The sequence below is a fragment of the Myotis myotis genome, unplaced genomic scaffold (assembly GCF_014108235.1).
Source record: "Myotis myotis isolate mMyoMyo1 unplaced genomic scaffold, mMyoMyo1.p scaffold_m19_p_3, whole genome shotgun sequence".
NCBI lineage: Eukaryota > Metazoa > Chordata > Mammalia > Chiroptera > Vespertilionidae > Myotis > Myotis myotis.
This window is the reverse complement of record NW_023416335.1, coordinates 130,616,348-130,644,264: the sequence shown is the minus strand read 5'-3', so window position 1 is coordinate 130,644,264 and position 27,917 is coordinate 130,616,348. Positions and strand designations below refer to the sequence as shown.

General features: G+C 37.6%; 2 protein-coding genes across 10 annotated transcripts in view; one reads left to right on the top strand and one right to left on the bottom strand.

The window, feature by feature from the left end:
- The first annotated feature begins 771 nt into the window (after window positions 1–771).
- Window positions 772–15,250, top strand: CUNH12orf29 (chromosome unknown C12orf29 homolog). 3 transcript variants are annotated; one of them, XM_036301421.1, is made up of 8 exons: window positions 783–998; window positions 1,270–1,544; window positions 4,782–4,899; window positions 7,611–7,706; window positions 8,677–8,793; window positions 10,405–10,602; window positions 11,827–11,996; window positions 13,290–15,250. In XM_036301421.1, exons 2-8 carry the CDS (start codon window positions 1,536–1,538, stop codon window positions 13,476–13,478), a joined length of 897 nt encoding a protein of 298 aa, XP_036157314.1. In that variant the 5' UTR covers window positions 783–998; window positions 1,270–1,535; the 3' UTR covers window positions 13,479–15,250. The 3 variants fall into 3 exon arrangements, with proteins under 3 accessions (XP_036157313.1, XP_036157312.1, XP_036157314.1); XM_036301420.1 differs by lacking the exon at window positions 1,270–1,544 and having other exon boundaries at window positions 772–962; XM_036301419.1 differs by lacking the exon at window positions 1,270–1,544 and having other exon boundaries at window positions 772–998.
- Window positions 14,266–27,917, bottom strand: part of CEP290 (centrosomal protein 290) — a 118,124-nt gene continuing 104,472 nt past the window's right edge. For all 7 annotated transcript variants that reach the window (XM_036301405.1, XM_036301407.1, XM_036301406.1 and 4 more), the window contains 8 exons: window positions 27,262–27,426; window positions 26,597–26,719; window positions 25,306–25,478; window positions 21,053–21,194; window positions 19,632–19,705; window positions 18,988–19,082; window positions 15,919–15,998; window positions 14,266–14,521 (listed from right to left, as the gene is read on the bottom strand). In XM_036301405.1, the coding sequence (XP_036157298.1) occupies window positions 14,291–14,521; window positions 15,919–15,998; window positions 18,988–19,082; window positions 19,632–19,705; window positions 21,053–21,194; window positions 25,306–25,478; window positions 26,597–26,719; window positions 27,262–27,426 (1,083 nt within the window). In that variant the 3' untranslated portion in view covers window positions 14,266–14,290. The remainder of the gene's footprint in view (window positions 14,522–15,918; window positions 15,999–18,987; window positions 19,083–19,631; window positions 19,706–21,052; window positions 21,195–25,305; window positions 25,479–26,596; window positions 26,720–27,261; window positions 27,427–27,917) is intronic.

The following is a 27,917-nucleotide window of genomic DNA, read 5'->3' as shown; positions in this document are numbered from 1 at the left end:
CTTTCCAGGATTCCTTTGGAGGAACAAAAATGTCACTAATTCTTGACTATAAAATGCTAAGAAGGCTCTGGTCCCAAGTTCTTGGAGCCGGCATCAGGTGACGCCCCCACCCCAATCCTCACTGTTCTTTTGAGAAATAGTCCAAGCTGTTTTTAGTTCTGCAGTTGACTGGCTACAACGACTCAAGCCATTTGGACTCCGTTGGAGCTCATATTAAGATAAACGAAATTCCCATAAAAAAAATTGAGATTGAAATCTGCTTGCAGGTAATCCTGTGGTTTGGGTTTGCACTCCGTAAAGAACATCAGAACCAATTCTGACCACATTACGGTTCAAATCGAGGGGTAATCCAAATGGTAATTATTTATGTTGCCCCAGGTGTTTTAATTATAGCATTTTTTTAACGTTCTTACTGGGAAATCAGTTTTCGTTCGGCTTTGGGATGTCTCTGGATATTTCTAGTCTTCTACAGTGCTTCCCCCAGGAACTTATTAAAGAGAACAGGTAAGTAGGTTTCATCAGAACGGTGTTAAATCGCCATTGAAATGATTCGTTACTTATAAACTTGATATTATTTAATTATCATAAATATCGTCGGTTACTTTGTGTAGTTAAGTACACACATCCCACAAACGGATCTTTGTTTTTTCAAGAACCCGGGAAGAAACACTTGGGAGAGCAGGGGGCGGTGTCTCGGCTCCAGCACTACAACTCCCAGAAGGCAACGCGGCCAGGTACGCTTCCGGCGCACGTCCCCGCCTCACGCTCAGTAGGTGGTCACGGCCGCCGCCGCTGCGCCTGGGCGTGAGGAGTGTGTGGCGTGAGCGCGATTGCTGCCGCCTCTCCCCGCGGGGACCCGTCGCTGTTCCGAGGCACGCTTTCCACTCGCATTGCGCGTCGTGCCCGCCATGAGGCGCCTGGGCTCCGTGCAGCGGAAAATGCCGTGCGTGTTTGTGACGGAGGTGAAAGAGGAGCCCTCCACCAAAAGGGAGCATCAGGTAGCGGGGGCGGCGGCGCGCTTCTCCCCGCGGCGCGGCTGCGTTTCTGCCCCGGGAGCGGGAGGGCGCTCGGACGCAGTGGAGCCGCCCTGTGGGCTGGCGTCTTCCTGCACGTTTCCCTGGGGAGGTGTGGGGTCCGAGCTCCACATCTTTGGACCTTCTGTGTTGCAAGGGGGGACTCTGCAAGGGAGTTTTTCTGGTCAGGCGATTCACACTTGCCCTCGCGTGTGAATGGGAACCCCACATCTTAATCATACTCCTTCCTTCGCAGGTTACTACTTTCGGGGAAAACTCCTTCAGTGTTCACATAATCACCGCGGTGCAAGCCTTACCTCTTTTCAAGAGGATGGTGACCGCGTGGCGTTTTTAGAAGACTTGCTTTATTTTACCGGGTCTAACCAGCCTAGTTTGGTCACTAAAGATCAGACTCTTGTCCCAGCAATTACCTACTTAATTCCAGTTTTGGGGTTCCCATCTCAAGGTTTGCTATTCTCTCAGGACCGAGTTTGACACCTAGAGCGTTTTTAGTAAATACTGATGTATCCGGTGAGTAACCTGTGTTGTAATGTCCCCACCAGTGACGCACAGGGCGCAGTATCAAATCAGTGCGTCATTGATCAATCAATAAAGCCGGCGACTGCGAGGGAGAAGCAGCTCCAAATCTCGCAGTGCCCCCTTGGCCGCAACATCAGACTTATATAGGCAAATGTCACAAAGGTATCGATTACATCTCTAGGTTTGGAATGAGGAACCTGGTTTGCAAAAAGCAGTTTGTTACAGAAGCTTGGATTGAGCAAGTTAGTTATCCACAAAGATTAATTATAGTTTCAGGTCTTGGGACCACTGAGTCAACGGAAACGCATTATATGGAGCCACTGAGGCCATTTAGAGTAATTGTGCTGTCCTGGTCTCCAGGTGCAGAGAGGAATGTGTTTTGAAAGACCAGTAATACTACAATCAATGGGGTATTCAAACCACAATCAATGGAGTATTCAATCAAATGGGATAACTTATATGAGTTCAGAAAATCAAAATAACTTTTCTATTATTTTAGCAAGCGAATAATTACAGAAGCCAGAACACCAGGGTTAAAATATTAAACAGCAGTTTTTACCCGAGATGGTTGCTGCCATGCCTCATCTGTATGAGGATCATGCCTTAGTGTATAGCAGAGCCTTGGTAGCAGAACCCCCAGGTATCAGTTGGGCGCTGCCTGCTCATGGACCGCCAGCCAGCCCCCTGACAGTATTCCCACCGGCCTTCCTGTGTTCCAGACTAAAGGACCTTTGAGGCCGACACTGCCTTGTTATTTCCGGCCCCATGGTGGGCACTGGATAAACATCTGTTGGATTGAAGAATGAACCCTGGAGTCATTTCGTGCCAGTTTTCCATTCACCTTGATGCTTTTTACGTATAACCTCTCTTTCTAGTCTGCTTCCCACTGTCATCACTTGTTAATAGTCTTAATATGTTTATGTATTATGAACTACCTAATTGTTCTTGCCCCAGGAATGATCACCATTACGCTTTTTTTCTAGTTCAAACCTCACCGTTACTACTACATGTCTGTAGCAGGGGTTGTCAAGCTTTTATTTTTTAACTCCTAACAAACCCAATCTATGCGAAACACTGTCATCCTGAATAATGGTTCACTCAAGCTGTGATCCTCAACTTGGTAGGTGGGGCGGGGAGTGTAGTTTGTGAGAGTTTCCCCCACCAGGAAAAATGAGCCCCTTCTTCTTCCCTCTGCAATTAAGAGTAGTTTATAGCATTGCTTACAGTATTAATTACAGCATAGTATACAAATCCTTAACTATAATTCAACGCTTCCTGTTCATCCGGCCCAGTCAGTCTACTCTCTAATCACTTAAAGTGAAGTCTCTGCTCTAGCAAAGTCTATATTTTATCCTGCGAGCACTCCAGGCACAATTCTGTCTCTAGTTTTGCTGTGTACTCTACTGAGATAACCTCCAGAATTTTTAATTTTTTGAATCAGATCTCTGTGACATTAACCCTACCCCAAAATTGTAGAGGATCACTCTACTGACTTAGTTCTTATCCAGACATGCCTTAGTTTACAGTCTTTAATGGCAGTAAAGAAGGAGAGCTTTGTGTGCCCCTTTTTATCCTATTTGTCCTTCGGAGATGTCTACGGTGGTAGGTACTGTATTATGGAAGGGATGTTTGTAATCGAGCTCCACCGGCACAGTGATCTCTTCTGTAGGATCTTTGATAAATGTAGACATAAATGCACACGACTGGGCCAGACCTCGGTTCTACCACCACAGGTTAGATTGATATCCTCTGATACTTATGTCATAAATTAGTAATAAACTCCCCATTTACTTTTATCTTAAGAGAACTAAATCAGGCCCTGGCTAGGTAGCTTCTTAGTTGGTTAGAATGTCTTACACCAGAGATGCAGGTTTGATTCCCTGGTCAGAGCACATATGCACATACAAGAACCAACCAATGAAAGCATAGATGGGTGGAACAACAAATCGATGTCAGCCACACATGAATGCAGTGTTTACATTGTGCAGTGTTTTTTCACATTATGTAAGATGAATGTTACATCAAATAATTTAGACTGAAACAGTGGCATAAACCTTTCTCAGAAATGAAAAATGACACATGAAGAGTTGGTAGGAACCCTAGAAACAGTTTTTTTCCTCCATTCTTGATGCTCTTGGCTAGTCTTCCTGATAGTAGAAAAGTCATAAATGTGCCGTTTACTCCTAATAACGCTGAAAGGTCCCCTGCTTGTTTTTCTCTTTAGCACTTAATCAGACCTAGCATTGTGTTTTGCATTTTATTACTGTTGTCTCCCTCCTTAAAATGAAGTTCCACCAAAGACAGGTACTTTTTTGTTCACCTCTATATTTCCCAGGGCCAAAAACAATACTTAGCCCTCAGGAGGTATTTAGCAAATACAGTGGGGCCTTGACTTACGAGTTTAATTCGTTCTGTGACGGAGCTCGTAACTCAGATGACTCGTATGTCAAATCAATTGTGAACGAGTGAGACGTGATGCTGGGCTGATGTGGCGTTCACTGTGACGTTCGCTGCGCCAACTGGCGGTGGGGTATCTGAAGCTGGCTCGTAACCCGAATTTTAGCTCGCAACTCAAAGCAAAAAATCGGCCGAGAGACGGCTCGTATCTCGAAAAACTCATTATTTGGGACACTTGTAAGTCAAGGCCCCACTGTAATTGTCAAGTGATTAAACATACTGAACACCTTTGCTAAGAATGCAGCCCTGCATAGGACATAGTTCCTGGTGTCAAGCTCATCATAGTGGATAAAGAAACGTGAACAATTAATAATCTGTGTGGGAGGCCAGGTATTGCCCAGACTGGCGTGACTCCTTGGTTAGAGGGTTGGCCTGCACACCAAAGGGTCTTTGGTTTGATTCCCAGTCAAGGGACTTACCTGGTTTGCAGATTCCGTCTCAGCCGGGGTCAGATGGGTATGGGAGACAACGAATTGATGCTTCTCTCTTTCTCCCCTTCCCTTCCTCCCTCCCTTTCACTTGCTCTAAAAAGCACTGGAAAAAATATCCTTTGGTTTTATTAACCAAAAAAAGAAAAACGGGTATTGCTGTGATATCAGAAACGAGGGAATGATTCCTAAGAACCTCATGGACAAAATATTTTTAAATTGTCTTAAGGATAAACAGACTGCTCCTTAGAACTAGTGAAATTATAAGGACATTCCAGGTGAGAGTATGTATGAGGGTGTAGATGCTGTCTGTTAAAACAGTTTTCTCTCTCTCTTTTTTAAGACATTTAAAGTTTTGGCAACTGAAACTGTAAGTCACAAGGCATTAGATGCAGATATATACAGTGCAATTCCAACAGAAAAAGTGGATGGAACATGTTGTTATGTTACTACTTACAAAGGTAAAATAAAACTTCTACAAATATTTATTACTTAAAACTCACTAAGGGCCATCCAGTTTGATAATTGCTTTATACATATTATCTCTAATTTATACATTAAGCTCTCCATTTCACAGGTATGAAAACAGGCTCAGAGAACTTAAGTAATTTATCCAATCTATATATATAAAAGCCCAGCGACCCTTATGGTGGAATGGCCAGAATGACCAGTCGCTATGATGCACACTGACCACCAGGGGGCAGATCTCAATGCAGGAACTGTCCCCGGTGGTCAGTGCATTCCCACAGGGGAAGCGCTGCTCAGCCAGAAGCTGGGCTCACGGCTGGCGAGCGCAGCAGCAGTGGCAGGAATCTCTCCCGCCTCCATAGCAGCGCTAAGGAGCTGCGAACCAAGCGGTAAGGAGCGAGCAGGTGGGCAGTTAGGAGCAAGGGGTCCCAGATTGCGAGAGGGATGTCTGACTGCCAGTTTAGAACTGATCGGGCCTAAACCAGCAGTTGTAATCCCCCAAAGGGTCCCGGATTGCGAGAGGTTGCAGGCCAGTCTGGGGGATTCCCACTGCCCCGCATGAATTTCATTCATCGGGCCTCTAGTACCATATAATTAATGAATGGATAAACTGGTAATAGAACCTAGGTTTGTCTGACCTTAAAGCTGATCCCAGTGCTGATTCATTGTTTTCGCTAATATTGACAATGTCTCTGATTTATTTTATTTTAATGTACTTGGAAAAAAGTAGAAATTCAAATTGAAAGAGAAATAATTTTTTTTAATTTCTTTTGGATGGTAAAATTACCTCTCAATTCAAGCAAGAGAGATAGGACAGTTAAATGAAAATTGATTATATTTCTGGTATCAGGAAATCCCTTCTGAAATGTTTTGGTTTTTTTTTCATTTTTAATTATGGTAAAATACACATAACATAAAATTTTACCACCTTAACCATTTTCAAGTATACACTTCAGTGGTGTATACAGTTTGCCTTGTGCTACTATTTTCACCAGAACTCTTATCATCTTCCAGAACTGAAAATTTGTACCCATTAAACATCTCACCATTTCCTCTCCCTCCAGTCCTTGCCAACCAACATTCTATTTTGTATGATTTTGACTACTGTGGGTACCTCCAGTACAAATACTGGAATCGTACAGTTTTTTGTCTTTTTTTGTGACTGACTTATTTCACTTAGCATAACACCTTGAAGTTCACCTGTGTTTTATAGTATATGTCAGAATTTCCTTTTTTTAAGACTGGATAGTATCCCATTATATGTATATACCACATCCATCCACTCATCCATGAATGTACACTTGGGCAGCTTCCACCTTTTGGCTCTTATGAACAATGCTGCTGTGAACATGGTGTAAAAAATACCTCTTTCAGACCCTGCGTCCAGTTCTGTTGTGTATATATCCAGAAGTGGAATTGTTAAATCATATAATTCTATTTTTAATTTTTTTGAGGAACTTTCATTCTGTTTTCCATAGAAATTGCACCAATTGTATTCCTGCCAATGCACATTTCCGATTTTTCCACATCCTCACCAATACTTGTTATTTTCTGTTTGTTTGTTTTTATAGTAATGATCTTAAAGAACAATTTTTTTGTGTGTTTACTAGTAAAAAGAACAAAGGTCCATTCAACCAGAAATGACAATATAATTTTAATCAAGTTCTTCTCTATTAATATTAAGAAACTTCACTGTGCATCATTATGTGGGATTATGTATAATGGTAGCAGTTGAATAAGGTTTGCTAAAGAAAACTTAGTAATGACAGTGCTTACAGCTCACAGTTTATTACAGGTGGAAGGTCCATAATATAGCAAGGGTATTAAAAATTAAAAGTAAGGATGTGCCTCACAACCTAAACCTTCTTACAGCAAAGGGTCAGGAGAGGTCAGGTGAAAACTGTTGTCTCCCCCCCACCCCACCCCCATCTCCCCACCCCCACCCACCTACCCCAGGCTCCATCAGGACACTCTCAAATCAGGAATCCCTGATGTGTACAGGGAACAACTTTAAAACAGGGAATCCAAAATAGAGTCCCAGCTGGGGATTTCTGTGTTTTGCTGGTCACAAAAGCATCATCCTGCTAACTGAACAGCCTCAGTAGCAGAGTCCTCCAGGAGTCTCACCGAGACCAGGTGCAACTCATTAGTCTCCCTGTCATATCTCTAGTATAGAGGTAGCTTCAGTTTCTCACAAATGCTAGTTATAATAAAATATGGCCTTATAAAAGGGTCACATACTTACTTTTTATCTCATCCCCATCATTATTTTTTTTTTAAATATATTCTTATTGATTTCAGAGAGGAAGGGAGAGGGAGAGAGAGATGGGAACATCAGTGATGAGAGAGAATCACTGATCAGCCGCTTCTTGCACGCCACACCCTGGGGATCTAGCCCACTACCAGGGCATGTGTCCTGACCGGGAATCCACCGTGACCTCCTGGTTCATAGGTCGCCGTCCAATCATGGAGCCATGCCTGCTGGGCTTTCCCATCATTCTTTAACCAAAACTTGAGTCTTCTTACAATATCAGGTATCGCTAGATAGTATGTGTCTGTCTGGTCTGCTTATTTCAGTTTGTCTTCTAGGGTTGCTTCTCTTGGAGAGGGTGACCCTACTATTTATTGAAAATTTTATTCTGAAATTTCTTTTGAGGTAAGTTTTCCTCCTAATATTTTTCTTTTCCTTTTATTATTTATTCAGGTCAGCCATATCTGTGGGCTCGATTAGATAGAAAACCTAACAAACTAGCTGAAAAAAGGTTTAAAAATTTTCTACATTCAAAACAGAACTCAAAAGGTTAGTAGGTCTTTTTCTTCTTCAGCCTTTCATGATTTAATTAGCTGAAATGTGTGAGTTATTTTTTGCTGTGTTGTTTCTATACATTGTAGCCTTATATACAATTTAAGTACTTTGGGGGAAAAAGAAAATTAGAATTAAATATTGTTCTATGTAAAAGAATTTCCCGGAAAAGTATTTTTAAATGTCTTTCTAACATTTCTGTGACGCTTCATTATCATAAGTCAATTTTATTAAAACATACAAATTACTATATATATATTATAATGAGAAATACATTTTGATTTTGTCTGCCTAAGAGACAACCATGTAATTTTATAAATCAGGAAAAAATCTTAAAGGATTATTAATATTTTTAATTATTAAATTAAAATGCCTCTAAATATATAAGTTGATAGGTACTCATCACTGCATATCTACTCACTCATATATATAACCTACCTATATATGTACTCATAGTGCATTAAAAATTCATCATAAATCTACACATACAGGAACATTGGTTACTTTAGTTAGATCAGCGGTTCTCAACCTGTGGGTTGCGACCCCTTTGGGGGTCGAACGATCCTTTCACAGGGGTTGCCTAAGACCATCGGAAAACACATATATAATTACATATTGTTTTTGTGATTAATCACTCTGCTTTAATTATGTTCAATTTGTAACAATGAAATTGGGGGTCACCACAACATGAGGAACTGTATTAAAGGTTCGCGGCATTAGGAAGGTTGAGAACCACTGAGTTAGACTGTTACCCTGTATCTGCAAATGGTGGTGTATCCAAAATTGTACAGCAGAAGTGTTAGTACCCTAACCCTGAGAAGTATTGTCAGATTGTGGTGATAATGAATGGAGAATAATTATATGATACCTGATATTATGGGGTTTATTAGCTATTCCCACTTCAAATTTTGCGGCATTTTATATTTTTAAAAGTACTGCCACATATAAGATTATCTGATTCTTTTAGAATTTTTTTGGAATGTCGAGGAGGACTTCAAACCTGTTCCAGAGTGCTGGATACCAGCGAAGGAAATTGAACAATTAAATGGAAATCCGATGCCTGATGAAAATGGACACATTCCTGGTATCATGAAATCTCTTCTAAAATGCAGTTTTGTGTTTACTAGTATAAAGAACAAAAGATCCATTTGATCAGAAATTATGGAATCTAACTTTAATCTGTTTTTTCATAGTATTTATCTGTTCAGCACAAAATTTGAGTCTAATTTATGTTAAGTAAGTTATACCAAAGATGTTTCATACAGAGAATGTCCTCTCAGGATTAGAATCCTAAGATGGACAGTTTACTACCTGTAGTCTGTGAAAATAAAGTGTTGAGTGGAAATAGCCCTAAAGTTGTCAGGATAGATGATATAATTCATCTTTTCTGAAATGAGATATTAAGCCTTCATTTTTTTAAATTGGGGATAATAATGTCTATATTTTTTGCAAAGGTCCTAGAAGACTATTTTAATTAAGGGAGGTGAAAATAAATATCCCACAAATAGTTTTACTAGAGAAGGGAAAATTTTTGCAGAAGTGTGCTGAGTAGAAAGATACCCCAAATTAAGGTTCAGGTTAACAGGCATATCTCGAGTACCTGTAAGGTGCAAAGTACTCTTAGGTTCTGGTAATACAAAATGAGGATCAGAACCCTGATCCTCAAAGATCTTGTAGACATGAGGGGAAATCCATCAATAACAGTATGATTTAAGAATCAAAAGGAAAAGGTATACAGGTTATACAGTTGGAGAAAGAGGAAAAATTCATATTCCAATGTGTGGTGGCTAGAGGAGGTTTACTAGTAAGGGGAGTGACATCTGTACTGAAGCTTAAGAACCAGAACATTAGCTAAAAGGAAGGGGGAGGGTCTACTTAGGCAAACTCCCCTGGAGTCTTTTGGAAATTTTATTGAACACTTTATTTTGGCTGGAATGTTTAAGTGTATGACATTTGAGGCAATTTTAAAATTTGAGGCTGGAGATGTGGAATGGGCTCAGATCTTAAAAGGTTTGTATTCCTTCTAAAGGAATTTGAAGTTTGTCATGAAGATTATCAATTTACATTTTTTTTAATGGAACTAATATAAAAATGGAGGGGGGGGGTTTCCTGGAGACTAGTATACCAAGAAAAAGGTTATTATAGTAACCTTGGGTAACGACAGCCACAGATATGATGGCCACAGTGGTGTATGTCATAGCAGGCACAATGAGGAACTCTATTCTAGCAACTGAAGTTAGGATGGGAAAAGTAGTAACAGTCAATAGTGTGAATCAAACATTTTTCAGTAAATATGGAGACAGTACAATAAATTGTACAACAGTTAAGTGCATATGTCTCTTGTCCCTGAAATGAGAGAAGGTAGAGAGAAAACTTAATTTTAAAAAAGTATTTTAATTCTGTGTCTTAAAATGGTGCTCAATTCTTATTGAAAAGTTTTCTAGTAAAAATGCTGAGTGCTCTATAGTGAATAATCAAGTTAATTTCTCAACAGAATCAAAATGAAACCTTATAATTTAAAAAATTATTATGATTTAAAAAGTAGTAAAACTGTTATTTCTACTGAATTTAAAAGTGACTCTGTAATACTATATCCAGAAAATACGGAAAATTTACAACAAAAATTAAAATTACCTTGTCTCAATGCAGAGAAAGACAATGCCAAAAACCCCCACTTTTTTTCTTTAAATGATAGGGTGGGTACCAGTGGAGAAAAACAACAAGCAGTATTGCTGGCATTCCTCTGTAGTTAATTATGAATTTGAAATAGCCCTGGTACTGAAGCATCATCCTGATGATTCTGGTCTTTTGGAAATAACTGCGGTGCCACTATCAGACCTTTTAGAACAGACGCTGGAGCTTATAGGAACGAATATTAATGGAAACCCATATGGTGAGTAAAGCCTTTTTCTGTTCAGTTGTAGTTATAGTAATTCATTTATAAGGAGAACCTAGGTTCAACTTACACACAGAGAAAAATTACTAATAAACTTGAGTTAAGTAGCCTAGACCCGTGGTTGGCAAACTGCAGCTCGCGAGCCACATGCGGCTCTTTGGCCCCTTGAGTGTGGCACTTCCTAAGCCTTAGGAGTACCCTAATTTAAGTTAATAACAATGTACCTACCTATATTAAGTTTAAAAAATTTGGCTCTAAAAAGAAATTTCAATCGTTGTACTGTTGATACTTGGCTCTGTTGACTAACGAGTTTGCTGACCACTGGCCTAGAATAATAGCTATTTATGTTATGTCCATGGAGAAATTTACCTAATAGTTTTATTAGTACAAAATGTTGATGTTTAGCCTCTTGTTCTTTCCTATATTAACATTATAAAACTATGTATAAAAGGTAATTCCTCAAGTGTAACTTTTCATTGCTTTTTAAAATTTAGGTGAACTGAGCTGAATGAAAATCATGGTATGCTTTTCATGACTAGGTAATTAGTGTAGCATTAATTAATAGCTGAGTATAAAGTGAATAAAGAATTGGCAGTGAATGATGAGTTGAGTAAAAGTCCCAAGGGCACTATGGAGTACATTGTTGACAAGGGGATGGATGAAGACAGACCCAAGAACAGTGCAACTTGAATGGCAAAATCCTATATAAAGATCAGAAGCAGACTGATTGGCAGCAAGAAGCTAAGAAAGTAATTTGGCATGGCTATTTGGCAAACACTGAAAAATAGTTGAATGTGGCAAATGATGTAGAGCCTAGAGCAGGGGTTGGTGGACTTTTTTATAAAAGGCCAGATAGGAAAGATTTAGGTTTTATGGGCCATACCTCTGAAACAGGCCATAGATAGTACTTAAATGAATAGGTATGGTTGTGTTCCATTAACATTATTTATAAAAAACCAGGCATCTGGCTAGATTTTGCCCACAGGTCATAGTCTGTGGACTCCTGATATAGAGTACACAAAGGTAGAATTTAAATTTAATGGGATATAGTGCCACTTTTGAGTGAAAGTGCTTTTAGCATATATCTCTGCAAGGAAACCAACTAAACTTGTTGGTAAATCTATGCTTAGATATTTTAAAAGGCTTTTTTATTTGGAAAGATAAATGTTCTCATTCTTCTTAAAACCTTTGTATAGCTAATGGCACGATTTTATCATTTAGGGTTAGGAAGCAAGAAGCATCCATTACATCTTCTTATACCACATGGAGCATTTCAAATAAGAAATCTACCTACCTTGAAGCACAGTGATCTGCTGTCCTGGTTTGAAGGTTGCAGAGAGGGTAAAATTGAAGGAATAGTATGGCATTGCAATGATGGCTGTTTAATCAAGGTAATGGCAGAAAACAGCTTGTGGAATTATGTCCTCTTATATTCCTCAGAGTAAAAGTGGCACTAAAATGCTTTCTACCAATTGCAGTAATTCTGATGGTGCACTCAAGAAATTTAATTTGTTCGTCTCACATGCCACCATTCTTATATGACAGTGTTTTCCAGTGTACTTGTTCTGTGGGGCATCGGTTGTTCTAGAAGTGCTTCAGAACTAAAGTGATAGAAATGTCTGGAAAACCCTGCATACAACATATTCCTTTCTTGGAAATTCATGTTGCATTTTAGTGCTCTGAGACATTCTTTAATGACAGCATTTAATCCTGTTTAATCCAGCATTTCCCAAACTTACTTGGTTATAGAGTTTGTTGGTTAGAAAGTGCCAAGGGTCAGTTAATATATACAGAATGAATTATCTTATACTTTGTGCCCTTTGGGTCTGTCTCCTGGACTTGATTATTTGATTTCTCACAGGTTCTTAAAATTCATGTTCAAAACTGGACCTAGTTATATCAACCCCCTGACTCCAACAATTCACTGAAGCCAAAAACTTAAGATACATTTTTAACCCCACTCTCCATTACTTCATACATACAATTATCACTTCTTAAAGACTCTGATCTATTGAATCTGTATCTTTCTCTCCAACCAATTAGTTGTTAATTTGGATTTAAGCCCAGATTCATAACTTGAGTTGTTATATCACCCTCTTAAACATTAACTTTCAGTGTTATTCCTGTCCTGTTCATTCTTTATAAATTAATGAGAATGTTACTTCCTGCATAAAACTGTTTAATGACATTAAGATTTTTCATGATCTGGCCCCTACTCAACTTTCTGGAACTGCCTTCACCCCCATATCCCAAACATATCCACATTGTATCTGTTCTAACCATACTTAAATAATTACAGAGGAAATATACACAATTTGTCACATGATAGTCCCTTTGGTTAGACTGTCTCCCTACCCACAGTTGGTCAGCTTCTGAACTTAACAGACTCTATTATTAAGTTTTTTGGAGCCCCTCATTTATGTTCCTGGCATGTTTCCGGGTACTAGAAATACGAAGTCCAGCTGAACAATGTCTGCTTTCATGAAGCTCACATTTTAATGGGGCAGATAGATAATAAACAGATATGTAATATGTCAGGGGGAGAAGCAGCTATGAAAAACATAAAGGGTAAGATAAAGTGGAGCCTTAAATAGTGCCTGGAAGATGGTAGGCACACAAAATAAATATTTTTAAGTAATGAAGAAAGTGCAGGTTAAAGCTAATACCTTCCTTTCTCTTTCTAGGTCCATCGCCATCATCTTGGTTTATGCTGGCCAATTCCAGATACTTATATGAATTCAAAACCTGTTATTATTAACATGAACTTGAACAAACGTGACTATGCTTTTGATACTAAGTGTCTATTTAATCATTTTTCAAAAATAGATCATCAGAAATTTAGTAGGCTCAAAGATATAATACTTGATGAGTAGACTGGAAATGTAATTAAAAACTAGCTTTATTGTGTTATCTTGAATCTTGAATATTCTGCCATGTGTAAAAGGTGAAAATATCTCAAGGTTCCTATTTATTGTTCAGTGACTAATGGAGAAATAAGTCTTCTAGCATTTGAAGAAATGAATTTTCCAGTTGGAAATATCTAGTCAAAGTCTTATTTAGAATCAGCAAATGAATTTTAACCTCTGGATTTAAAAATGTAAGTAATAGTAAGCTCCCCAGCTTGTACAAAGGGTTGGATTCTGTCCACTATAACTGAGTAGTAATTTAAAGACAACAAGGAAACCAACAATTTTGGATCATTTACTTTCAAAATTAAATACTTTAAGCTGAGTTTAATTTAATCTTGCTTGACATTTAACAAGACATATGGCTCAGCCCTATTGTGTGTGTGTGTGTATATATATATATATATATATATATATATATATATACACACAGATATACATATACAAGTTATAAATACATATAAAATTTAAGAACCATGACACATATATAAATAGGTAAGAATATAAAACCCCAATTTTAAAAATTAAAATTGTTACTCTCATATTTAAAAACTTAAAACATTATGAATGTACAGAAGTTCACTATAGCTCATTGCCTACTTGATAGTCATAACTTTAAAAAATCTTCAAATATATACTTTTCTAATGTGTTAAAAATTTCATACAACTTTATTTACTAAAATTTCAAATTCAGGTAAAGGTACAGGGTATTGGAAAGGATATCATGTAGTACAGAGACTTGTAAATAGTTAAATAAAAACTGTAATTATAGCTGGCCCTTAATAAGTAGGGAAATTGACAGGACTTCCCTCTTCGTCTTCAAACTGTTCAGAAGCAGCAACAGGACTAGTTAATTCAACTCCAAATTGTTCAGAAAGTTTTTTTAACTTCTCTTCTAAAAGAATATTTTTTTTCACTTCTTCTTTGTAGTTATACTTCAGATCTTCGATTTCTTCAAAAAACGACGGATCAACATTTTCCAGTTCTTTTTTCAGCTTTTTTATTTCCTCCTAATAGAAATATATTGTCTTTAAAAGACATCAATAAGTATATAATATACTTAAACTAAAGAGATTTAATTATAAACATGAGCACCAAAGTAACCTGAATAGCAAATATAAAGACTGAAGTATTAAGATTTTAATAAGATTTTATTGTGCAGTATAAGTAACTAACTTGTTAAATGCCAAATCAAATGGCCTGTTATGTAAGTTATGTCCTAGTCTTTGTCTAAAATTTATTAGCTCTTAAATTAGAGGGGGATTTCATCTTTCTCCAAAAGCATACTCTCAGATATTCAGTGAGGCAAGCAAAAAGACATGGCTATTCACAGCATTAAGGTTGTTTTGGTTAATATTCTTTAGCTTAGGCTTCATTTATATTTTCTTTACAAATATGTAATTTGTAATGAATAATGGTCAATTTCTTATAAATATATTTATGATCAGGGAAATTCTAGGGCTTTTTGCCTGGCTAAGAGCTATGCATCTGGTGAAGAGGCAATTTGAGCTTTAGAATAGCCAATAATCGCTAGTGAACTTTCATATCATGTTTTTTTATTCTAGTTACAGATTCTTGAAAGACATAAAGCATAGCAAATATCTTTTTTAAGGGAGGGGAACTATTCCTGAAAAGATTTTCAAAAGGAAATAAAAGACACTGTTCGCAATGTGACCGAAAATATTAAAATGAGCTCTATATTTGTGACAATTAAAAAATAAATTTATTCTTTAATCCTATTTGTTTTATCTCAGTTTTTTTGGTAGCTCTTATATATTTTTTTTAACAGTTGAATATACTGGACTTTGCAATGTCAAGGTCAAATATAAAATGTAGTCCCAGGAATTTTTATGATACATACTTAAAATTCAAACATGGTGACCATAAAACTTTTCAGCAGCTGTTTTCATAAAACATTTATCCTATATAATGCAAGCCTAACATGCTAAGTGTCAGGTCGTCCAGTCTTCCGTTCAACCAATCAAAGCGTAATATGCTAATGATGTTATTGCCGTTCAACCACTCACTATGATGTGCACTTACCACCAGGGTGCAGACAGTCGACTAGTCGCTATGATGTGCACTGACGACCAGGGGGCAGATGCTCCAACCGATCGGTTGGATTGCTACTGGGGTCTGGCCCATCAGGACTGACCGAAGTGGGCCGGACATGCCCTGGAGCCCTCCCATGGTCCCTCCCTGGCTGGCCAACCTCCTATGTCCCTCCCCGGCTCTGATTGTGCATCGGTGGGGTCCCTTGGCCTGTCCTGCACCCTCCTGCAATCTAGGACCCCTTGGGGGATGTCGGAGAGTCAGTTTGGGCCGAATCCCGCAGGCCAGGCTGAGGGACACTGGTGCACAAATTCATGCACCGGGCCTCTAGTAATACTATAATTAGATATATTACCTTCAAATGCTGCTTTTCTAGATCTGAAGTCTTCAGCTGTCTTTCTAGATCCTTTATCTTTTCCTTTAGTTGATCATGATCTGCCAAAAAAAAAATCTATATATATAAAAGGCTAATATGCAAAGTGTCCCCTTGGGTGTTTGATCACTCACTATGATGTGTTCTGACCACCAGGAGGTGGCGTGGAATGAAGGGAGGCCCTGGCCAGCAGTCAGAAGGCCCCAATTGGCCCTGATCGCCAGCCAGGCCTAAAGACCCTATCCATGCACGAATTTCGTGCACTGGGCCTCTAATTTATACATACATTTTATATATATATATATATATATATAATATATATATATATATATACTAGACCCAGCTTTTTTCTACTCTAAGATAAAGGGATTAATCCCTTTAAGATAAAGGGATTTGTTTTAGAGAATAAGGAGAAAACTTATGAAAGTAGAGCCCGGAAATGTTGCATTTTATGGATTAAACACTTCAGGCTGTGAATACTATATGTTACCTCTATTAGGTAATATAATTTTATGGCAAAGAGAAAATACATTTGCCAGATATTCGATGTAAAGAGTGAGGTTAACTTTTTACATGGAAGAAACTTATTTTCCAAAAAAAAATTCTAAAGCCAAGAAAACTTAAGTACTAAAAGTACAACAGGAGAATAAGTAGACCGTTGGGTAAAGAGCTACAACCATAAGCCGCTCAAATTGCCCCTGTTACGTAGCAGCATTGGCTTGTCCATGTAGGTCATTTCTCAATTATTGTGTAATTACCATATAGAAAACGTGCTAGGCAGGATGGATAACACAAACATGAATAAGTCCTGATACTTAGGTGGAAAAGGTAAGTACAAAAACAGCATAAGGGTTTTAATTTATGGATTTCCTCCCCAGAATTAATGTCTAATTTTATAATGAGAATCAATGGGCAAATGGTATTTTTGATGTAATTGCTGTCTTCTGAAAATATTTTCTTTAAACACTTCCTATATGGTGTCATGTGGTCATTTTGCAACCACTGAAGGGTATAATTAAAAAAGCAATAAAAAAGTTTAGGAAAATAATGAGCAGTAAACACATTTTTATGAATGGGATAAGAAGTATATTCTAATAAGGTGCCTATGAAAGGGTCCTCTAATTGTAAGTTGGAGACAGGAAATATTTTCCTCACCCTTTTCATGGAAATAGCAGAACCCATCTTCCTTTGGAAGGCAGAGCAAAATCGTACTTTTCAAAGCTTCCCTCACCTTTACAGAAAGTGCTAATGATTTTTTACAGAATTGATTCTTAATCACTGGGATGCTGTATTGAGAAGATTGTCTTAATCAGTGTGCTGCTATATATTCCATTGATTTGGTAATGTGTAGCACTTTTCAAAAGTTAGTTTAATGACCACTTATATTAAAATATAATTTCCATAACAGTTAAGGCTTGATTTTGAGCCTTAATCTTTGAAATACAATATGGGGGCTCAGAAATTCCCTTTCAGGAAACAGGTTTAGAACTTGCCTGTTAACAGCATTCCCAGGTCTTTGGTCTACTGTGTCTAGTCCACTACACCAAGCTAGCTGCTTTGAGAGATACCATTGAGAGAGAGGCTATATGTACTTTTAGTCACCGAGTGGCAATGCAGCATACTGGTCAATGGCAGGAAATAAAGAGGAGCTTTGGAGTTTCCTGGATTCAGGTTTCATCCTGCCCCTGCCACTTTCTACCTGTTGTGGCCCTGGGGACAGGTAACTTAACCTCTTCAAATTTGTTTATCACAGGAAAAGGGAGACAAGAGTACCCACCATACAGGATTATAAATTATAAAATGGTCATAAAGGATTTAGCATAGTGTCTGGTACAACTCATACCACATGATAGCTTTAATACAGAGTATCAAGAAGACTATGTGAATAAGCTATATGAAGTAGTCATGTGGTTCAGATATTAATTGGTATAATTCTTTGGCACAGAATTTGCCATTTCCATCAAGCATCAAACATACAGCTCAAATAATGGATTCTCATTATTTACAATAGTTATGGTCTATAAAGTCAACACAATGAATTAGTGAATATTGAACCATTGCTCTTAAGGGAAAATTTTATATATGTGTGTGTGTATATATATATATATGATATAGATAGTAGATATATAATCTATACCTATATCTAAACATATACATATATCTCAGATTATAATCTTAAATCCTGGAAACATTCTGGTAGATTCTTTTTGCAAAAGAGAAAGGGTTTAGGAGTGCCAAGTGGCTTTCCTGAGGCTGCCCCACTAGCCAGTGTGAGAGTTGGGATTCAAACCTAGTCCAGCTGGCCCCAGAACCTTAGCTTCTGGCTCTAAATTGCACTGCCCCCTACTGTCTCCATTCTCTGGTCATCTCTGTATGAAAGCTGAATAAGAATGCTGAGCGTCACCTTGTTGGATCTCATCTGGGAAAGTGTGGGTCTGACATTTTTTACTACTCTATTTTCACAACATACCTTGAGTACTGATTTTGGGGTTACAAATACATTTTAGTGAGTAAGTGAACTCAAATACAGAATCTGCAAATGATAAGTATCAACTATTCACTATGTGTGTATGTGCATATATACATAAGCACAAAAGAATAGGGGGATGACTAGTGGTCACTTTTGAATGAGAAAAGAAGGGGGTAGAAGGATAGACATTACTTTGTTAAAGGAAAAAATATTTTTACTTATACATGCAGTTTATGTAGTTTTTAAATTAACAAGATTACAATAACATTTAGAAAAACATGTCAGAGGGTTTAAAACAACCTATATTTAAAAACTGGAAGCAACAATCATCACTCAGCACTGTATCCTGATTAAATCTGTAACACCAAATGGAACATAATGAAAAAAACATTTAAGCACTTGATAAGGGCTTGTTGGGAATAATATTACACGGAGGAAGAGATAGCTCCACAAAACTTACATTGGGATTTGACTTTATAGGAAGAAAGTTATCAGAAACCCGTGAACAAACAAAAAATGCAAACCCTAATTCAAAACGTCAGTTACCTAACATGCTATAAGTACGCTATAAAATACATCACCATGTACGGTGCTCTCAGCTCCGCCTTGGTCTTTGTGTACTTCTGTCTGATGGATTAATTCTTCTTTTTCTTTTTCCAGCTTACTATTCGCTAATCTAGAGCACAATGGTAATGTTATTAAAAAAACAAACAAACCAAAACCACTGTTCCACAAAATATATGGCATTTCCTATGAACTATAATGTACAGTGCTTAGAACTCACTGATATTTATAAAGGTATTCATTTACTTTCCCTGCTGCAATATTACCATTCTTAAAGAAAGATCATGGAATCAAAAGTCTTCATGTTTTTCTTAACATCTGACCTGATGTTATTTTCAAGAGATGTTTTCCTACTGGAAGAGCTCCTGAGAGCAGGCTACTCAGAACCCGTTAGTATTTGCCTCTGAAAAATTAAGGTCTGTGCTACTAAGAAAGTTTAAACTACATTACAAACGATACTGATATTAGGACCTGGTTTACCGTGATTTTTCTCCCAGCATCTATTATATAAAAGATAGAATGATTGGAATTAGGAGGATAAAATAAGGCTGATAAGCCTCTTAGATAGCAAGGTTGAAAAATCTTACTCTCTAGATATAGTAAACCTGGTTAAACAAAAAGGTAAAAAAGAAAAGAGTTGTCATATGAAGAGATAACGTACCTAAGAACTTGAAGCTCCCTTTGAAGGCCTTGCTTTGTTTCAGCACCTTCAGGAATATGTTTGAGAATCTCAATCTTTGGGCATAATGAAAAATTAGAAAACAAAGTTAGACATGAAAATGAGATTTTATAAAGATATATTTTCAATAAAGCATACTATTAAAAGTTGGGTTTTTAAAGGCACAGATGAGCATGCATCCATCATGTTCTACTCAGTGTTCATTCAACAATTACTTATTAACTAGTACATGCCAAGCACTGTCCAAGGCATAGAGGACACAGAGTGAAAAAAGCAGGCAAAGTCCCTTGCTCCCTGTTCCCATGGTCCTTATATTTTTAGTGAGGAAAGACAATGAGTGTGTACTGTGAGGTGATAACAGTACCAGATGGAAAATAACCCAGGGTAAGAGAATAAAGAGTGATGGAAGGTACTATAGGGTTAGGGAAGGTCTAAGCCTCCATTTTAACAGAGATGTAAAGTGAGGAAGTGAGCTATAGGAATATTTGGGTAAATCTTACTTGAAACAAGAGCTAGGCCCTGAAGCTTGAATGAATTTGGTTTGTTCAAAGGACTGAAAGGTCAATGTGGCTAGAACACTGTGGATGAAGGGAAGGTAAAGAGGAGGCTAAAGAGGAAAGCAGGTGCCAGACCATGTGGGTCCTTAGAGGTATGAGAAGAACTTTAGTTTTACTCCAGGATAATGGAACCATTGGAAGATTCTACGGATGGGACTGCTATATTTGCTTTATGCTTCAAAAGGATTACTTGGAAACTATGTGGAAAAAATAGACCAGGGAAGGGAGAAGGCGAAACAAGGCAAGAGTAGAAGCAGGGAGACCAGTTAGGACAGTGATGGCGAACCTTTTGAGCTCGGCGTGTCAGAATTTTGAAAAACCCTAACTTAACTCTGGTGCCGTGTCACATATAGAAATTTTTTGATATTTGCAATCATAGTAAAACAAAGACTTATATTTTTGATATTTATTTTATATATTTAAATGCCATTTAACAAAGAAAAATCAACCAAAAAAATGAGTTCGCATGTCACCTCTGACATGCGTGTCATAGGTTTGCCATCACTGAGTTAGGAGATAATGAGAATAGTTCAGGTGTGATAGAACAGCTTGGACTAGCCTGGCAGTGTTATAGGTGTTGAGACATTGTCAGATTTGGGGTAGACTTTGAAAACTGAGCTAACATGATTTATGAAAAAGATATGAGGTGTGTGGGAAAAAAAGGAGCTGATGATCTAAGGTTTGGGGCTTAAACAAATGGGTGAATGATGATGTCATTCTCTTAGATGGGCCTTCCAGGGTAGAAATTAGTCAAGAGTTCATTTTTAGCTATATTAGACAATACCAAGGAAGGGCTTGAGATTTAATACATTATTTTATCATGTAAATAAAAATTACATTACTTGCCTGTTGCTCAAGGTCTTCGGTGTATTTCTTAACTTTTTGTTCCCTCTTTGTTGCTTGTCTTACAAGCTGTTTAAGATCAGTAAGACTTTGTGCTTTTTTGGCAATATCAGTTTCCAATTCTTTCAATTTGGTTTCATACATTCTAAAAGTATTAAGGAAAATAATAGGTGTAAACATGGAAAATAATTTCATTGATTTAAGACAGTTCAAATTATTGCACTAAAAATAATAAAGAATATCTTATTATACTGTTTAAGTCAAACCTTTTGCTACCTACTTATTTAGCATTAGCTGACAGTAAGTACTCATAACTAACAGACAGGCCAATTAAAAAAGAGAAGTTAGGTGTTTCCCAAGGTTATAAATAAGGGTGGAGCCTGAATTTGATCAATGTAAAATATTAAATGTATTTTTCAGTCGCAAAACAAAAAATTAAAAGTAAAATTCATTAGAATATCAAATTCTATATTCTTGGATATTCTTTTTTTAAAAATATGTTTTTATTGATTTCAGAGAAAGAAAGGGAAAGTGCGAGAAAGATAGACATATTGATGAAAGAGAAACATAGATTAGCTGCCTCCTTAACACTCCCTACTAGGGATCCAGCCTGCAGCCCAGGCATATGCCTTGATCGGGAATCGAACCAGCAACCTCCGGGTGCATGGGACTACACTCAATCCACTGAGCTGTACCAGCTGGGCTGTTGGAGAATATTATGAATATAGTTAAAGATCACCAGTTAAAGCATTTCATACACACACACACACACACACACACACACACACACACACAGACACCAAAAAGGTATCCAGGTAGAACAAAATCAAAAGGACACAGGACACTGCTGGGAGAAGAGAGAGAATGTACAAAAGCATGGATGAGTGAAATGGCCTATGATGGGGAGGGATGAAGCTTATAAAAATCTGAATAGATACATAACCTTTAGAAAAATGATAAATAGTTCAGAAAAAAAACACATAACAACAAACCCAAATGCCAATAAAAAATTTTAAAACATTGAGCCAAAATGGTTTTACAAGCACATCATAACACCTTAAAGGGAGACAATGCTTATAATATTATAACTTTTCCAGAGAAAAGAAGGAATTTTATGGTAACAAAATCAGGTAAGGCCAGTACAAGCAAGAAAAATTATTATCTCAATACATTCCAAAAGCTTTTGATAAATCTTAGAAACTCAGATTAGAAGGCAATGTTCTTACCCTAACAAAGACTATCAACCAAAGTGGTAAAATTTTAGAAGCTCACTTCTTCATTTCATTCAATTTTCTTGCTGAAATGCCAGCCAATCAGAGGGGCCTTCTCTGATCGCCTAGGGCTGCATCACCCAGCCTGTCTCAGCAGTCAGTATAAGGCCTGACATGGATCCCAGCTACAGACTGTAGCAATTTCTTTGGTGTATTTAGAGAGGCTGGAGGCCAAGGATCAAAATGAGTTTTCTGTCAAGTGGATTCTACTATGTAGTTTTCAAGAGGGTTTACTGAATGACTAGTGCAGTGGTCGGCAAACCGCGGCTCGCGAGCCACATGGGGCTCTTTGGCCCCTTGAGTGTGGCTCTTCCACAAAATACCATGTGTGGGCGCGCACGTACAGTGTGATTGAAACTTCGTGGCCCATGCGCAGAAGTCGGTTTTTGGCCTGGGCCAGTCTATTTTGAAGAAGTGGCGTTAGAAGAAGTGGGGGGTGTCGGTCGGTCGGTCGGTCAGGCAACCGGAGATGCGGAGCAGGCAGGCTGCAGGATATGCAGCACGGGGGAGGCGCCTGTGATTCATGCATGAGTTGAGTAAGCCAGTCAGTCAGCAGCCTCATTGTGCAGTGGTTAGTGCTAGTCGCGTCTGCAAATCGCGCACGGGTGACAAAAGTACCTACTCGAAGCATAAAGTTACCTGTATTTTTCCAACCAGCTGCAAATCCTACAGGTATTTTTGTCATCAATTTAAGAATTGTAATTATTTTGTGTTGGTGGCTTTATTATTATAAAATGAAACATTTTTTTAGGTGCCCTGTATGTTGAGATGGTTTGGACATATAGAGAGGATGAACAAAAGGAGATAGACGAAATAAGTATACAAGACGAGTGTGGATGGGAGAGTTGGAAGGGGTCGACCTCAGCGAACGTACCTCAATCAGATTGAGGACGTTTTTAGCAAAGGCTAGTTTAGGAGTACTCTAATTAAGTTAGTAACAATGTAACTACCTATATAGTTTAAGTTTAAAAAATTTGGCTCTCAAAAGAAATTTCAATAATTGTACTGTTGATATTTGGCTCTGTTGACTAATGAGTTTGCCGACCACTGGCCTAGAGTATGCTCAGTTACCTGTACTGTTCTCAGATTAAACACACAATCTAAAAGGCAAAGTCACCTTCAGTTAAATATTACCACCCCTCTCAAATATTTATGAACTTCAGAAACCCTTTTCACATTAATAATCTTCTCTAAAGGCTCACAGAGCCCTTTTTAGAAAAGGAAGGACAGGGGTTATCATTTTCATAGATAAAAAACTTGATCTCACAGAGAAGAGATGTAATGTAGTTAAGGTCACAGTGAAATTAGGTGTTTCTCCATGAAGCTGCCTGGCTCTCTGAAGGAAGCTAAGCAAAGTAGGCCTGTTAGGAAAACAAAAAGCACAGAGTCTGGCATGCAGCAGGTACTGAGCAAATATTTGCTGAATAAATACATCTTAAAGCAACTCAAAATCCCTTGAGCCCATACATTATTATAGAATAAAATAAAGGACCAAAAAAATCAACTGACACTGTTGCTGATTGAGAGCCTCTGCTGGGGTCCAAGCAGACAAAAGAAGAAACACCTTCTCCCCTTTATCCTGTTACACGTTATTTCACTTAGCTCCTACACTTGCCCTCTGACGGGAGTAAGAGAAGGCTAGAATGGGGAACAGTGGCTTTGATTTCTCAGTATATTAGGACAGGAACCAAGGACCCCTCACCAGGACCGCCTGGCCACCTGGGCTGCCCTCTAATTACCTGCATAACCTTCTTTTTTCCTTAGACTTGGCTGACAAGGAAGTCTTGTCAGCCAAGTGCAGGTCCACTAAGGGACTTGTAGCCTCACAATGCTGAGGCTTCCATCCTAGTTGTAGGAGTGGTGATTGCCATCCCATCCCTCATCAAGTCCATCCTAAATAGCAGGTAAACAATGAAAGGGAAACTAGGGATGCATGGACATAAAGAACCCTACGAATATGGGAAGATAAAGATGTGTTTGCCTTTGAAATGGGGCCAGCAGAAATAAAGAACACAAGTAATACAGGATGGCTTTAATGGGAAAAGAATGGGCAAGATTTCATTGCCCATTCTTTTGTACTATTACTAAATAGGCTTTTGTACTATTACTAAAGGCCCAGTGCACGAAATTTGTACACTGGTAGGGTCCCTAGTGGCTGCCGGCTGCTGGCCAGGTACTCCCTCCCTTCGCCTGGCTGGCCCCGCCACCTCGTTGAACTCCCGGACAAACTCCCAGTTGAGGGGACAATTTACATACTGTGCTTTTATTATATAGGATAAGCAGCTGCTTATGGTTGGAAATGAGATTGACATCAAGCCTTTTATTGACTCATCAGTCATGATGAACGACTGAAGTGACAGTGGCAATGCACACAGGAATGTTTCCTTGTGAATTCCCATCACCTCTTTCATAGCCACAAGGTTTATTTGACAGTCAGGCACCACACATACTTGTAGAAAAGGTTCACGGAGTAGGAGAAAAGCAAGTGAAAGGGAGCAGAGGCCAGTGAGACACTACAGTGGTTGCTGAATTCATCTGTTGGGGTTATTTAAAGAACAAGTTGCACAGAATACAATGCCAAAATGACAGCCCGGGCCAGAACCAATGTGCCACAGGTTGTGACAAAACGGCTCAATTATGCCTGGCTTATACTTGAGTAAGCTGGACAAAAGCAGTGCCCAGGAGGAGATGGCACAGCAGTCTAGGCACCTGGCTGACAGCAGCCTCCAGATGCCCATCCAGCTCCAGGAGCTCAGCCCAGCTCAGCTCTGCTCTGTCCCAGGCCCTGCCACCCAAATTAGTTGAAGGAAGAAAAAGACTCTGGCAATGCTAGGATCAAAAAAAGAATAAGTATCATGTTAAAACAAACCACCGAACAGTTCATCAGGAAAGAACTAAGTGAATCAGAAGAATGTCATATTCTTTTAAAATGGCAGAACTAGAACTAATTCAATTGTGTTTTAGTTTTAGACTACTTATTCGTACCTTGTAACAACAATTGATTTCCAGCTCTTGCTGTCAGCACCCTCGAGCTGTGGACCTCTACTTTCCGCCAACTGTAACCTCTTTCCCATCTCTTCTAGCTGAACTGTCATCTTCTCATTCAATATCTCTAAGTTATTCTTGGCTATCCGCAATTTCTCTGCAGCTTCAGTTTCCTGTCATTAAGAGCTAATTAGTATATTATGACAAAATGTCACACTGTTGTCACAGATGCAATATATTCAAAATGATCACTATAAATTAGAAAATAAAAATAATCTGGAGTTCTAAATGCTGATTAAAATTCCAATAAAAATCCCATGTTGCTTTACTCTAAAACAGCAATATAATCAGAATAATTAGAACAACAGATCACTTAAATGGGGTTAGAAAAATATATTTACAAGTATTTAATTCTAGTGGTTACTCTAAATTTGTCATTTTGTTTGGTTACTTTAAGTTTGTCATCGTTGTCTATAATACTTACAGAATAATGGGTAGTTTATGTCTTTACACATTAAAAATGTTTTGTTTTGACTCTAATTGAGAGACCTACCCATACGCATATATTATGTATAAGTACCACAGATTATTTCCACTATTAAACACCCATGTTCAAAGAATGGCATCACTCTGAAGATTCGACTTTGGGTGGTAGATACACAGTGCAATATACAGATCTTAGTAACATAGAAACCCACACCTGAAACTTATATGATCATGTTAACCAATATCACCCCAATAAATTTAATAAAAAAGGGAAACATTAAAAATACTAATTTCAACTTATTCACTAGATCATCCATATAAATAATAATACCTACTTGTTCGGGCAAAGAATATATTTTGCTACTTCGAAAGGAATCTTACTGCTCATTTAACAAAACAGTTTCATATACATCTTACTGCACAGTAGGCATTGTTCTAAGTCATGTGTACAAAAAGTCACTCACTTAAACCCTACAGCAGCTCTGTAAAACAGATATACTTATTATTCCCAACTTTACAGATGAGGAAACTAGGGATACAGGTTAGTAGTTTCACCTAGTTACCATGGCTAATAAATGACAGAGCTAAGATTTAAATCCCAGCTTCTACATTATACTGCCTCTTAATTCATTAAGTTTTTATTTTCAACATTCCTCATGGTGAAAGGATGGCAAAAATAAAAACATAATTCACAGAAGCCTTAGTAACTACTTTGAATAAACATGCCATCAACTTTTTTCATTCAGTTTTTCCAAGATGTATTAGTTAATTAACATAAAATTATAATCCCTAATGAAAGTCATACTTTTTTAAGTTCTTTACGAAGACGTTCATTTTCAGCAACAATTTTCTCTGTGCCTTTGGTCTTGGATTCATAGTGCATGCTCAACTGTCGTCCAAGATGAGCTTTAAGTTTTTCTAATTCAGCCTAGCAATAAAAAATTAACTGTACATTATTAAAACAATGAAATACAGTAAAAGATGATCTTATAAACTTATCAAACTTAATTCAAAGTAGTTGCAAAGATAATATTTGACGTAATTATAATTAAAGTCTTCTATCTAATACTAGTCATCTACAGCATAGGTTCCCAACCCTGCTTATACACACTATAATGAACTGATGACTTGAAAATTTTAAATCACAATACCTATGATAGCACCCACCCCAGAGGAATCTAATCAATCCCAGGATGGGGACTTAGGCATCTATATTTTTGAAAATAGATACAAGTAATTAATTTTATGCTGCCAGAATAAGAACCATTGGTCTTGAAATAATAAAATGATCAAATAGTTATTCTAACTACCCCTAGTCTTGTTTCCAGTAAGCTTTTCTGTATGTGCAAAATATCTCCTGCAGTCATTAAAGCCATTTATGTAGATGGATATTTAAAATTTTCCTTTAAAAATTAATAAAAATTATAATAGTAAAATATTCCATACAAATGATCATATTTAAAATATTACCTTCAACTTTTCATTTTCCAGCTCAATATTAGCCATTTTTTCACTGGTCAGTATTCCTGATGCTTTTTTCAACTGTTCATTTTCTCTTTGGACTTTTTCAACTACTTTTTTCATTAAACCAATGGTTTTTTCTAGTTCTGGGATTGTCTTTCCACTTCTGCCGGACTACAAAAGAATATATTAACTTTCAATTAAGTTAAATATTTTAGAGAATATAATATAAAGTAATAATAACATACCAAACTCATTATTATACTCATATTATTGATTTCTAACATTTGAAGCCAGAGCTTATATTATTTCAATTTATCATTATAATAACCCTCTGAGAATTATAATTCTCATTTTACATACAAGAAAATTAAGAGTCAAAGATTTGATATTCCTAAAGTCATGCAGCTGTTAAGTAACAGCTTAAATACTCTATCCTTGATGCCTGTTCCAAATAAATAAACATAAGAACCTAAATATTCTATTTAGCTAATGTTCATTACAATATACCAGTTTTCTTTATATTTGATAACCCCCTAAACCCCCACACACATTGTCTTTAAAGAGCTCATAAGTTATCAAATTTGAATTGCAGCATAACAAAGATGATTTTCTTTAAGAATAACCATTGACTAGAAATTCAGTTTCTGACTAATAGAAGAGAT

What these genes read in the sequence shown, in the direction of transcription:
- CUNH12orf29 (XM_036301419.1), top strand. Translation starts at nt 909, where the DNA reads ATGAGGCGCCTGGGCTCCGTGCAGCGGAAAATGCCGTGCGTGTTTGTG. An exon ending in CCACCAAAAGGGAGCATCAG is followed by an intron (nt 999 to 4,781) that starts GTAGCGGGGGCG and finishes CTCTTTTTTAAG; the next exon opens with ACATTTAAAGTTTTGGCAAC. An exon ending in TGAAAATGGACACATTCCTG is followed by an intron (nt 8,794 to 10,404) that starts GTATCATGAAAT and finishes TTTAAATGATAG; the next exon opens with GGTGGGTACCAGTGGAGAAA.